At 39.1% G+C, this 11621-nt stretch overlaps 2 protein-coding genes across 3 annotated transcripts; one reads left to right on the top strand and one right to left on the bottom strand.

The window, feature by feature from the left end:
* The first annotated feature begins 678 nt into the window (after positions 1 to 678).
* LOC110926131 (protein LIM1) lies at positions 679 to 1224 on the top strand. Its single transcript, XM_022169884.2, has 2 exons — positions 679 to 1018; positions 1124 to 1224. Exons 1-2 carry the CDS (start codon positions 712 to 714, stop codon positions 1147 to 1149), a joined length of 333 nt encoding a protein of 110 aa, XP_022025576.1. The 5' UTR covers positions 679 to 711; the 3' UTR covers positions 1150 to 1224.
* A 153-nt stretch (positions 1225 to 1377) lies between these two features.
* Positions 1378 to 3541, bottom strand: LOC110926130 (transcription factor bHLH130). 2 transcript variants are annotated; one of them, XM_022169883.2, is made up of 6 exons: positions 3135 to 3541; positions 2434 to 2531; positions 2175 to 2351; positions 2006 to 2071; positions 1682 to 1750; positions 1378 to 1583 (listed from the first exon to the last, which is right to left on the bottom strand). In XM_022169883.2, the coding sequence occupies exons 1-6, from the start codon at positions 3508 to 3510 to the stop codon at positions 1524 to 1526; spliced, it is 846 nt and encodes a 281-aa protein (XP_022025575.1). In that variant the 5' UTR covers positions 3511 to 3541; the 3' UTR covers positions 1378 to 1523. The 2 variants fall into 2 exon arrangements, with proteins under 2 accessions (XP_022025575.1, XP_022025573.1); XM_022169881.2 differs by having other exon boundaries at positions 2434 to 2597; positions 3135 to 3540.
* Between the last annotated feature and the right edge of the window lie 8080 nt (positions 3542 to 11621).

The following is an 11621-nucleotide window of genomic DNA, read 5'->3' as shown; positions in this document are numbered from 1 at the left end:
CACAGTTCACACAGTTATTAACATGTTTGGTCATTTGATTAAAAAAAGTGTCAAGTTTTTGTGACGTGACAAATTTACTTTCGCTCTTAAAAAATTAGTAACCCAAATGCCCCCTTTTCCTTTCGTCGTTTCATCACTCCCTCACCTCGGTACCATTTTCTTTTTAGCCAGTGACCTTGCTAAGAAGTTGAACCCAACTCGGTTTGCTGATGGGTTCTTTCAAAAATATGTATATATTTTTTCCTATCAAGTAACGGGTATAAATGTTAATTAACAAAGCTCAACACAAAAAAAGAAACACCAATTCATTCAGGAACCAAAGATGTTATTAACTTAGTGAAGACTGGAGACCACAGATTCAATTCTGAAAAGTTGGGACCAAGAAGGCTATCAAGACTTCTAGTTATGTACATTGTGGTTCGATCGGTTGAAACGCTGGATTGACCAGACAAACTGGTTTGATATATGTTTGTAAAAAAATATTAGATGTTGTTGGGATGCTAGTCAAAATGTATAACTATGTAATTAGTCATGACATATGAATTCAACAACTGTTTCTCTTAACCATGCCAATAGTGCTAAAATTAATTAATCAATGGCTTCACAATGGCATGAACCAACTGTGATTCACCAACACAAATCTATACCTATATATATACACACACATACACATGATGCATAACTAAAGTGTTAAAACATCTCATTAACACAATGGAAAACAAAGCTAAGACAATGGCGTCTCTTCTGGCGATCGTTGTGGTGATCGGACTATGTGTTCAAGGAACCGTGGCGCACCCATGTGGAAACACATTTTTTTCAGCATTAGTGCAACTGTTACCTTGTCGCGCATCAGTTGCACCGTTTAGCCCTATTCCACCGAATGAGGCTTGTTGTAATGCGGTCAGAGTTCTTGGTCAACCTTGTTTGTGTGTTCTGGTCAACGGTCCTCCTATTTCTGGTGTCGATCGTAGCTTGGCCATGCAACTTCCCGAGAAATGCAGTGTCAATTTCGAACCATGTATCTAATCCATACATACATACACACGCTTATATACATATAAAATGATTATATATACGTATTAGTTGTAAAAATGGTTATTTAATGATGTATATGTGGTTGCAGGTGAACTTGTGAAGAAGAAAGAGTGATGATGAGTGACCTTCGATCGTTCGATTTAGGAAAATTTGATAGAATAAATAACCATTCATCTTAGTTACATCTCTATTGTTCTTGTAATAGTTTGTTTCAGGTTAACGTTAAATTATTAACGAATCTTATGGAGTTATCGACTTTGAAACGCGTTTTTGGTATATTATTAATTTTGTTGGCTCGTTCACAAAATAGAAAGCGAACATGGGACACAACCCGAAGGCGAATAAAGGGAAATGAAAGCAAACTCTATGGCAGATAAGCTTCCTCACAAATTCAAAGGACAACTCTTTTGTCTAAATAATTTACATTTTACAAAATTCAAGTATTTGACCCGTATGCTTTTAGAGGTCGAACACAGAAAGTAAGCGGTTTACATGGACCGTAACTGTTTGCTTGAACACTGGCACCTTGCTCTTGCATCATTCAGAGTCTAAATTTCCAAAACAAGAAAACTTCATGAGGAACAAAAAATAAATAATTAATATTATTAATAAATGAATAAATATGCTTAAGATTGATGTGATATACCTGAAGTTCCTTTTGAAGGTTTTTGATGTACTCAACAGCCATATCTAACATATCTGCTGTATTACTATGCTGCAGATTCAAAATGTGATCTTATATTATGTAATCTTAAAAGTAAATACATATATTATTTTGAGTTGTTAGAAATTTATGATTATTAAACATATGGAATTGTTACTAGTTTTAGTTGAGTACTTGGAATCCTAATGGATACATTTTAACCACACAAAATCATGAACGGGTATACCTGATACCCACGTGATGGGTACGGGACCATGTATGCGAAACGGGTCACAAACGGAAAATGAAACAATTTAAAAATTCTACCTTGTCTATATCAGGGAAAAGGTCTTGCAACCTTTTGATTCTTTCACTGATTCGAGTTCTTCTCACCTGAAATTAAAGCCCAAATGAAGATAAACCAACATCAATGTTAGATCACAATGATCGTAAAAGATCAAGATTCAAGATTACAAACTGAAAAAGATTATCGTACCCTCTCTGCAATGCTTCGTGGGTGCGTAGCAAATCCTCTTTTGGCGCGTGTTCTCCAAGGAACCGTGGATTCTTGTTGGAAGTGTAGGAAATTGTCAACAACCGCCATCTCGGATGAAGTGTTTGGCAAGCTCATATGGTGAACCAAATTAGGAGTATGGTTTCTGGTCTCTACATTCTACAAACAAGTTCACATGAACTTAAGTAGGAATGAATAAAACTTCAAAGAATTAAGCATTGTTGAATGAATCTAGATGTACCTGTGGCATCTTCAAAACACCATCTATGCTCCTCTTCAACACATTATTCTTGTTTCCGGCTATTTGGGGCATCAATCTTGATGTAGAAGAAGATGGCCCTGATGAGAAACTGATATGGTTATTCAATGTACTTGGTGGAATGCCTTTTTTCATGCTACCAATACCTGAGTTACATGATCAAAAGCGATCATCATTTTACTCGACGAAAAAACAAACAACTTAGCCATTCATTTAGCAACAAGGTTATCTTCTCTGCCGGATACAACTAGGGGTTCAACTCATTTATTTTTTGAAACAACTCGTAAAATCCAACAAATTCGGGTGACCCCCCCCCCCCCCCCCCCAATCTATTCATTTTTCGATAAGTGATCTTAGATGAGAAATAAAGATATGTGAAGCTTATGCCTAATCTCCAAAGGAAAAAAAGGCAAATAGTCAACTACAATTAAATGTTATCAACTTTGATGATAATGAACCAAACTGCAAGTTGCAAGTTGCAGTATACAAACAAGTTAACAATTAAGTTGAAATAAATTACTAAATGATCTTGGATGATAATCATTAATTAAAGATATGTGAAGTTTATACCTAATTTCCAAAACAAAAAAGCTATAAAATCAACTACAAACACATGTTATAAACTTTGAGTTAACAAAACAAGTTGATATACATTAACAAAATAACAAGTTGAAACAATTTACCATTTTCAGCAGTCAAGGCCGATATAAATCCAGCAGGAGTGCTATTCTGCCTCACCAGATTCTGATTTGCACCCGCTTCTCGTTCCCGTTTCACAACCATATATTTCTTCTCTTCCTTGAGTTGCTGCCTCGTTAAAAACCTTTCCTCGTTGTCTCCGTTTTCTCTAAGTAAATTCGAGAAAAACGAGCTTTGAGTTTGTCCATAATTCTCATCCGATTCATGTTGATTTTGAGTTTGATTCTGATAATCATAGTCTGGATAAGGATCTAAGGAAATAAGTTGTTTAATCTTGGCAAACTCTCCATGTGGAGGATGTTTTAACGTGTTAGAATGCAAGACTGAATTCATATCTCTAGAAATTGCATCACCATACATGTTTACAAGAATGAGAATATGAAATAATGGAATACAATGTGAGTTGATGTTTGATTTATGGTTTATCTATCCAATGAATGGAATATGGAATCAAATGATGAATGAATCTCAAGGTGATTAGACCGCAGACGCAGAAAGCGGTCTTTTTTTGTTTCTTTCTATTTTTATAATGTCGTTTTGTAATTTTATATTTAAGTTGCCTCATCTAGAAACATCCTCTTTTTCTTTATAAAATATGGCTAGTAAAAGGAATAAACAATTAGTTTATAAATTTATGTGTTTAAGCTAGTGCACTAGCTCCTGTTATAAGAATACAAAAAGAAAATAATCAGCTTTTTAGTTGTACGATATAATTTGTCGAACTTGATGAGAATTAGTATGGATGTAAATGAGATGAGCCGAGTCAAACTTAAGCTTTACGTGTATGGGCGGATTTTAATAGGGTTGTGGCAGGGCCACGACCCGGGCAAGTTTTTCGGCCGTAGTGCTAATTTTTCGCATTTCGATCGAAATTTTTTATATATACTATGTTTGGCCGGCCGGGCTTGCTCGAGCTTTTTTAGTGCCCGTGTCTTTCGGCCCTGCCATGTTCAATGGGCAAGATCCACCACTGTTTACGTGCTTGAGCTTGGCTTGTGAGTATGTCTTAAAATGGTGTGTTTGGGCTTAGCTTGTGAGTATGTCTTAAAATGATGTGTTTTGTGAGAAGTGTAGGAAAGAATCAACACCCTTTGATCTATAATCTAATGATTGAGATTATAATGACAAAATTATAAATAATGTTTACCATTAAAATAATTAATTTTCTATATTAAGGGTATAAAGGTAAATTTAATATTTTTAAATTCAAAAACTCACATGCAATGCACATGCAAGTTCCCCCGTCTTTTTTAAACGTCAATAACTTTTTATACGTAATATTTTTTTAAACAAATTACACAATAATAACGAGTATTTTTTATCTTTAATATGAGTATCATATTGTTATACTAATATAGAGAAAAAAAATTACATTTCGATCGGATGTTTTAGTTCATGGTGTTTTGTCTATGTTGTTTTACTTGTAAAGTGATTCAAGTGGTTGTTTTTTACCCTAAACCACCATGAACGTATATAAGACCCCATAACATTACAAATACCATTGAATTCAGCAAACTACTTACAGTAAAACACCATGAACGTATATAACTATATAAGACACTATAACATTGCAAATGCCATTGAATTCTGCAAACTACTTACAGTAAAACACCATGAACGTATATAACTATATAAGACACTATAACATTGCAAATACCATTGAATTCAGCAAACTACTTACACTAAAACACCATGAATGTATATAAGACACCATAATATTGCAAATACCATTGAATTCAGCAAACTACCATTTTCTTATGCGGAAATACCATGAAACTAAAATAAAACACCATAGAAACAAGACACTATTCCATTAGCAATTAAAATATATCATTATATTCAACGAGCTAACTTTTTTCCTTTTATAAGATACCATAATCTGTTTTGAATTCTTAAAATAAAACACCATAGAAAACAAGATTGAAAGATTGAATATAAATGGTATTTGCAATGTTATGGTGTCTTATATACGTTTATGGTGTTTTACTGTAAAACACAACGTCTTGAATCACTGTACAATTAAAAAAACATAGACAAAACACCATGAACCAAAACATCCGATCGAAACGTAACTTTTTTTCTTTATATAAGTATAGCACTATGGTACTAATATTAAAGATAAAAAATACTCGTTGTTATGGTGTATTTAAAAAAAAAAGTTATGTAAAAAATTATTGACGTTTAAAAAAGACGGGGGGACTTGCATGTGCATTGCATGTGAGTTTTTGATTTTTATCTTTAATTATGTTTTTTTTATTAAATTACTTAATTGCCCTTATCTAGGGGTGTAAACAAGCCTAGAAGCACGAGAGCTACTCGTTATCGGCTCGGTTAAAAACTCGAACGAGCCGAGCTTTAACGAGCCCGGGGCCGAGCTCCAGCCTGAATTAGAGCTCGTTTAGTTATCGTGCCCGAGCTCGAGCCTGAAATACAAAGCTCGTTTAGGCTCGCGAGCCTAAACGAGCCCAAACAAAAATTCATTTATTTTTTATATAATATAATAATAATGATGATAACATTGGCGAGTTAAACTCGAGCAGAGCTTTGGCTCGTTTAAGCGATATTGAAGCGAGCTCGAGCCGAGCTTTTAGCTTTATTCTCAAAATAGCTCGAGCCGTGTCGAGCCGAGCTCAAGCTTTGGTTTAAAGTTGCGAGCCGAGCTCGAGCTCAAATAAGTAGTCTCGAACCGAGCCGAGCTCGAGCTCGAGCTTCATAAAAACATGACGAGCCGAGCTCGAGCCCAGTCGAGCTCGGGCTCGGGCTCGGCCAGGCTCGTTTACACCCCTACCCTTATCCAAATAAATTAAAGAGTTAATTGCCAAAATCGTCCCTGAGGTTTGGGCACGTTTGCCATTTTCATCCAAAATGAACTTTTTGTACCATTTTGCCCCCCACGTTTGTAACTTGTTGGCATTTTCATCCACCGTTTGATGGGGTATTTTTTAAATTTCTCAATTATAAGAGGGTAACTTGTAATTATCTATTCTAGATATTATATCAGTCTTTCATAACATTCTTTCCTCATAAAACCCATTTACAGACATAAAAAAACCCTAAATCTTCCCCCTTTCTTTTCATCTCGTTCTTCATGAATCCAGACATGGTTATATGTAATTGCGGTGCTCAGACCATCATAAAAACGTCGTCGACCTCGCAAAACCCTGGTCCTCAATTCCATTTGTCACACCCCCAAATTCCACAAGCGGAGTATCACCGCAGGGAGCGTGACTAACCAGGATCCAGCCACCAATCATATTGAACAATATAATTAAATAAATAAAAGTCCAACCCAAACAATATAATTGGTGTCAAAACAAATCAACAAAGTTTAAGTCATCAGCGGAAGCATTAAGTTCAAAACCATAATAAAGTATATAAAAGTTCATAAATTTCATATGGAACTTATCAGTTCATGTCCCACAACGACCTCTCCCTCCTGTGCAAGCACCATCTAAGCACCTAACGACCTGCAAGGCATATAGTAACGAATCAACAACAAAGTTGAGCGAGTTCACAGTTGGTTGTCCATTTTAGGGTTGTTCCAAAAACCATAAGTTGTTTCAAAAACCACGAGTTTAACCAATTCCTTGTTTCCCATATCATAACCAGTGGGGGCTTCCCCATGTAATCCACTAGACCCGTTACCATATCGACTACTGACTGTAGTTATGTTTATGTGCCCTGCGTCAATGTTTATCATCATTGACTAGTGCCCAAGTCCATTAGTCCACACCCGTCCTCTGTGGCACGGTGTAAGGCTTGTCAAACCTAATAGCGCTATTTAACTAATGACCCGTTCGCCATTGGCCCAGCGATTACGTCGATATAAAATGAGTGACTTAATGATAGAGTTTTGTCTACTGTTATTAAATGTTGTCACCATTCAGTTAAGAGGGTGAAGTACGTGTCCTACCCAAGGAGAACATGCAGGTTTCAATGTTGTCACCCTTCACCTAAGAGTGTGGAACTACGTATTCTACCCAAGGAGAATACGCAGGTTCCCTTATTAAACGTTAACCCATTCCCAGACCACCGGGAATCCCATACCTTGTAGAAAGTGTGAACTCACCTTAGATTAGCTCGGTAGATAAACAAAAGGTCACTTGAGCTAATTGTAGTCAACCACGTCCTAATATGGTTACCACACAAGTCAGGTTCAAACCAAGTAATGCACGTATGTTTTCTACACGTATAGAAACAGTTTACATCCACAAATTGATCATGGCATACACACTTGATCGTAGCAGTCAACTAACAGTATTCAACTCATATAACAGCAACGTTCACATATTCAATCAAAGCCCAAGTGTGTGGCCCAGGTTATTGGGCCTGTGGCAGTTGTGCGAGCCCAAGGCATGTGTGTAATCCATGGTCTCGAGTCGAGACTGTGCGGTCTCGGATTGTGCAGTTTTTCACTCGAGATCATGTGGTCTCGGGCCAGGTCTCGAGTCGCAACAAGGGTTCTCGGATCATGCATTCATCATTCTAGACCAGGTGGTCTCGAGTCAAGTCTCGAGTCTTGTTGTTCTCGGGCGAGTGAGGTCTCGAGTCGAGACAGTGACGTCTCGGCTCGCAACCTTTGTCGAGACCAAAGTGCAACAAACTTCCTTATTTCCAGCCCCTAAATTCCGTACCAATTGCTAACACGTTTTGGCAGTTTCAAATCAGATCAAACAACAATTAATTCAGCAATCATACATGATCATTCAACCCTAATCATCCTTTAATCAAGAACAACAACAATCAGACCATATGAATCAGCAAAATTTCAATTTCTAACATGCAACCCTAGTTTTTGTGCAACATCAAACCAACCATACAACACATCTTATATTCGAAAATCATCAACCTGTTAACATGCTTTCGGACCTTGATCATCTCAATAACATACTGTGCATATGAAGATTAAATCATGAATCATCAACATTCAAGTTCATGCATAAAATCATATCAACCCTAGTTCTTTATCATGCCATCTCTAACAGTTTACTATCCGAGTTAATCCATCCGTTTAATTCGTGTAATTCATGTAACAATTGTATATCATATTTTTATCATACATGTTATAAGTCTACATATTCTCATGACTGAAAATCAACAAAGAACACAAACCAAGACAAAACCAAAGATACTAACCGAGAGTAGCGATCCAAAAGAAGCTTCAAAGGAACAAGGGTTGTTGCCGTCACACAAGAGGGAGGAGAAGAGAGAGTTTTAGGGTTTGTGTGTGTTAAGTATTTGCAAATTATGAGGATCAAAACCCCATAATGGGTATTTGCATGCGCATAGGGAAGTGGGCCGAACCCATCCTTGAGCTGCCCTTGGTCTCGAGTTCAAGTAAAGTGGGCCGAGAGGAGTGTGAGGGGTTATAGACAAAGTGTGTGGCCCAATTGCTTGTGCGATCGATCTTATGTTGTGCGACCAACATACAATATTCACATTATAATCACATAACATAATAAAAACATATCATTTCATTGCAAACAATCAGTTAATCACATAACGTTCATATAGGTTACACCAAACACAAAGAAAGGTTCTGAAATACGAGTTGTCACATCATCCCCAAGTTGAAAGAAATTTCGTCCCGAAATTTAGCACGTAGTCACTGAGGAAGCTAGTTGGGTAGCATGGTTTCCTGGTTTTCCTAGGGTATCGCATCCTTCCCCCGTTGGTTTGGAATTTCATCCCGAAATTCTGCAGTAGCTTCAGCCTCAGCAATGGACCCACCTTTCTTAAACAACTGAGGATACTTGCGTTTCATTTGGTCTTCTCGTTCCCAGGTGAACTCTGGGCCACGACGGGAGTTCCAACGAACTCGAACGATGGGTATCTCAGTACGCTTGAGAGTCTTAACTTCACGATCCGTAATTTCCACCGGTTCCTCGACGGATCGCAACTGATCATCGATAGTGAGTTCCTTGAAAGGAACTATAAGGGTCTCATCTGATAGACACTTCTTTAGATTTGACACATGGAATACATTGTGAACACCATTGAGCTCTTTGGGCAGGTTCAGTCTGTACGCCACTTTGCCGATTTTCTCAGTGATTTCAAAAGGTCCGACATAACGCGGATTGAGCTTGCCCCGTTTACCAAAGCGAACCACACCTTTCCAAGGTGAGACTTTAAGTAGACACTCGGTCCCCAACCTGGAACTCGAGCGGTTTCCTGCGCTTATCAACATAGCTTTTCTGACGGTCACGAGCTGCCACCATTCGTTGTCGTATTTGGGAAATCTTTTCCGTCGTGTCGACTACGAGTTATGGGCCAGTGATTTGGATGTGGCCAACCTCTGCCCAACATAAGGGTGATCGGCATTTTTGTCCATACAACGCCTTGAACGGAGCAGCCTGGATGCTGGTGTGGTAACTGTTGTTATACGAAAACTCCACCAAAGGTAGGTGTCTTTCCCAGCCGTTACCAAAGTCGATTACACATGCTCGAAGCATGTCTTTGAGAGTTTGTATGGTGTGTTCAGTCTGTCCATCCGTCTGTGGATGATATGCTGTGCTCATGTCTAGACGTGTGCCAAAGGATTTATGCATCGCCTGCCACAAATCAGATGCAAAACGCGGATCACGATCAGAAATGATGGAAGTTGGCACCCCGTGCCTCGCAACTACTTCCTTCAGGTAGATGTCTGCAAGAGTAGAGAACTTATCCGTTTCCTTAATAGCCAGAAAGTGTGCAGACTTTGTCAGTCGATCCACTATTACCCAAATGGTATCGTTTCCTTGTTGAGATCTAGGTAAGCTAGTAACAAAATCCATGGAAATATGCTCCCATTTCCATGTCAGGATCTCTGGTTGCTAAAGTAGGCCTGATGGCTTCTGGTATTCGACCTTGACCCTAGCACAGGTTAAACATTTACTAACATAGGTCGTTATGTTAGCTTTCATGTGGGGCCACCAGTACAGATTTTTGAGGTCTTGGTACATTTTGTCAGAGCCAGGATGCACCGAGTAGCGAGACTTGTGTGCTTCGTCCATCACAAGTTCTCGTAAGTTCCCAAAGAGTGGAACCCAAACACGTTCCATGAAGTAGTAAGTGCCATCTTCTTACGTTCGAGTTTCTTTTCCATGCCCCGTAGGGACTCTGCTGGGAGGTTCTCTTCCTTTAAAGCTTCAACCTGAGCATCACGAATTTGGGGGGGAAGATTGGAGTGAATGGTAAGCTGTAACGCACGTACACACTTAGGTTTGGTTTCTTTACGACTGAGGGCGTCGGCCACGACATTGGCTTTGCCTGGATGATACTTGATTGCGCATTTGTAGTCGTTAAGGATTTCGACCCACCAACGCTGTCGCATGTTCAACTCCTTCTGATCGAAGATATGCCGGAGACTCTTGTGATCGATGTAAATGGTGCACTTGGTACCGTACAAGTAATGTCTCCATATCTTGAGCGCAAACACCACTGCTCCCAACTCTAAGTCGTGAGTAGTGTAGTTCTTTTCATGAACCTTAAGTTGGCGTGATGCTTAAGCAATGACTTTCTCACGTTGCATCAACACACAACCAAGTCCTTGGATTGATGTGTTACAATAAACCACAAAATCGTCTGTGCCTTCAGGTAACGAGAGAATAGGTGCGCTACAAAGCTTCAACTTTAGCTGCTGAAATGCAGATTCCTGAGCATCACCCCAACGGTAGGTGACACCCTTCTAGGTAATAACAGCAAAAGGCTGCGCAATCTTCGACAAATCCTTAATAAACCTTCTGTAGTAACCCGCCAAACCCAAGAATTGACGGATTTCAGTTGGTGTTCGAGGTACAGGCCAATTCCTGATCGAGTCAACCTTGGATGGATCAACGTGAATCCCATCCTCATTAACCACGTGGCCTAGGAAATGGACTTCACGAAGCCAGAAGTCACATTTCGAAAACTTAGCATAAAGTTGTTCTGCTCGAAGAAGTTCCAGAATGAGTCGCAGATGACGTTCGTGTTCCTCCTGACTCTTGGAATAGATCAGGATATCGTCGATGAAAACAATAACGAACCTATCCAAGTAAGGCTTGCACACTCGGTTCATGAGATCCATGAAGACTGCAGGTGCGTTGGTCAACCCGAAAGGCATGACCAGGAACTCATAGTGTCCATAGCGAGTCCTGAATGCTGTCTTGGAGATGTCCTCGTCTAAGACTCTCAGCTGATGATAGCCCGATCTCAGATCAATCTTAGAGTAGAAGCTCGACCCTTGCAGCTGGTCGAACAGATCATCGATACGAGGAAGAGGGTAACGATTCTTCACTGTCACCTTGTTGAGTTCACGATAGTCTATGCACATTCGAAAAGTACCATCTTTCTTCTTCACAAACAAAACTGGAGCTCCCTAGGGCGAAGAACTAGGATGAATGAAACCCTTGTCCAATAGCTCTTGTAGTTGTGCAGACAGTTCTTCTAGTTCAGATGGGGCTAAGCGATAAGGTGCACGAGCTATTGGTGCTGCTCCAGGAGCTAGCTCGATT

Source organism: Helianthus annuus, chromosome 17 (assembly GCF_002127325.2).
Source record: "Helianthus annuus cultivar XRQ/B chromosome 17, HanXRQr2.0-SUNRISE, whole genome shotgun sequence".
NCBI classification, from domain to species: domain Eukaryota; kingdom Viridiplantae; phylum Streptophyta; class Magnoliopsida; order Asterales; family Asteraceae; genus Helianthus; species Helianthus annuus.
Note: the sequence above shows the minus strand (reverse complement) of the source record. Positions and strands in the feature narration are given on the sequence as shown.

What these genes read in the sequence shown, in the direction of transcription:
- LOC110926131 (XM_022169884.2), top strand. Translation starts at nt 712, where the DNA reads ATGGAAAACAAAGCTAAGACAATGGCGTCTCTTCTGGCGATCGTTGTG. An exon ending in CAGTGTCAATTTCGAACCAT is followed by an intron (nt 1,019 to 1,123) that starts GTATCTAATCCA and finishes ATGTGGTTGCAG; the next exon opens with GTGAACTTGTGAAGAAGAAA.
- LOC110926130 (XM_022169881.2), bottom strand. Translation starts at nt 3,510, where the DNA reads ATGTATGGTGATGCAATTTCTAGAGATATGAATTCAGTCTTGCATTCT. An exon ending in CACGAAGCATTGCAGAGAGG is followed by an intron (nt 2,072 to 2,174) that starts GTACGATAATCT and finishes CTTTAATTTCAG; the next exon opens with GTGAGAAGAACTCGAATCAG. An exon ending in ACCTTCAAAAGGAACTTCAG is followed by an intron (nt 1,584 to 1,681) that starts GTATATCACATC and finishes TTGGAAATTTAG; the next exon opens with ACTCTGAATGATGCAAGAGC.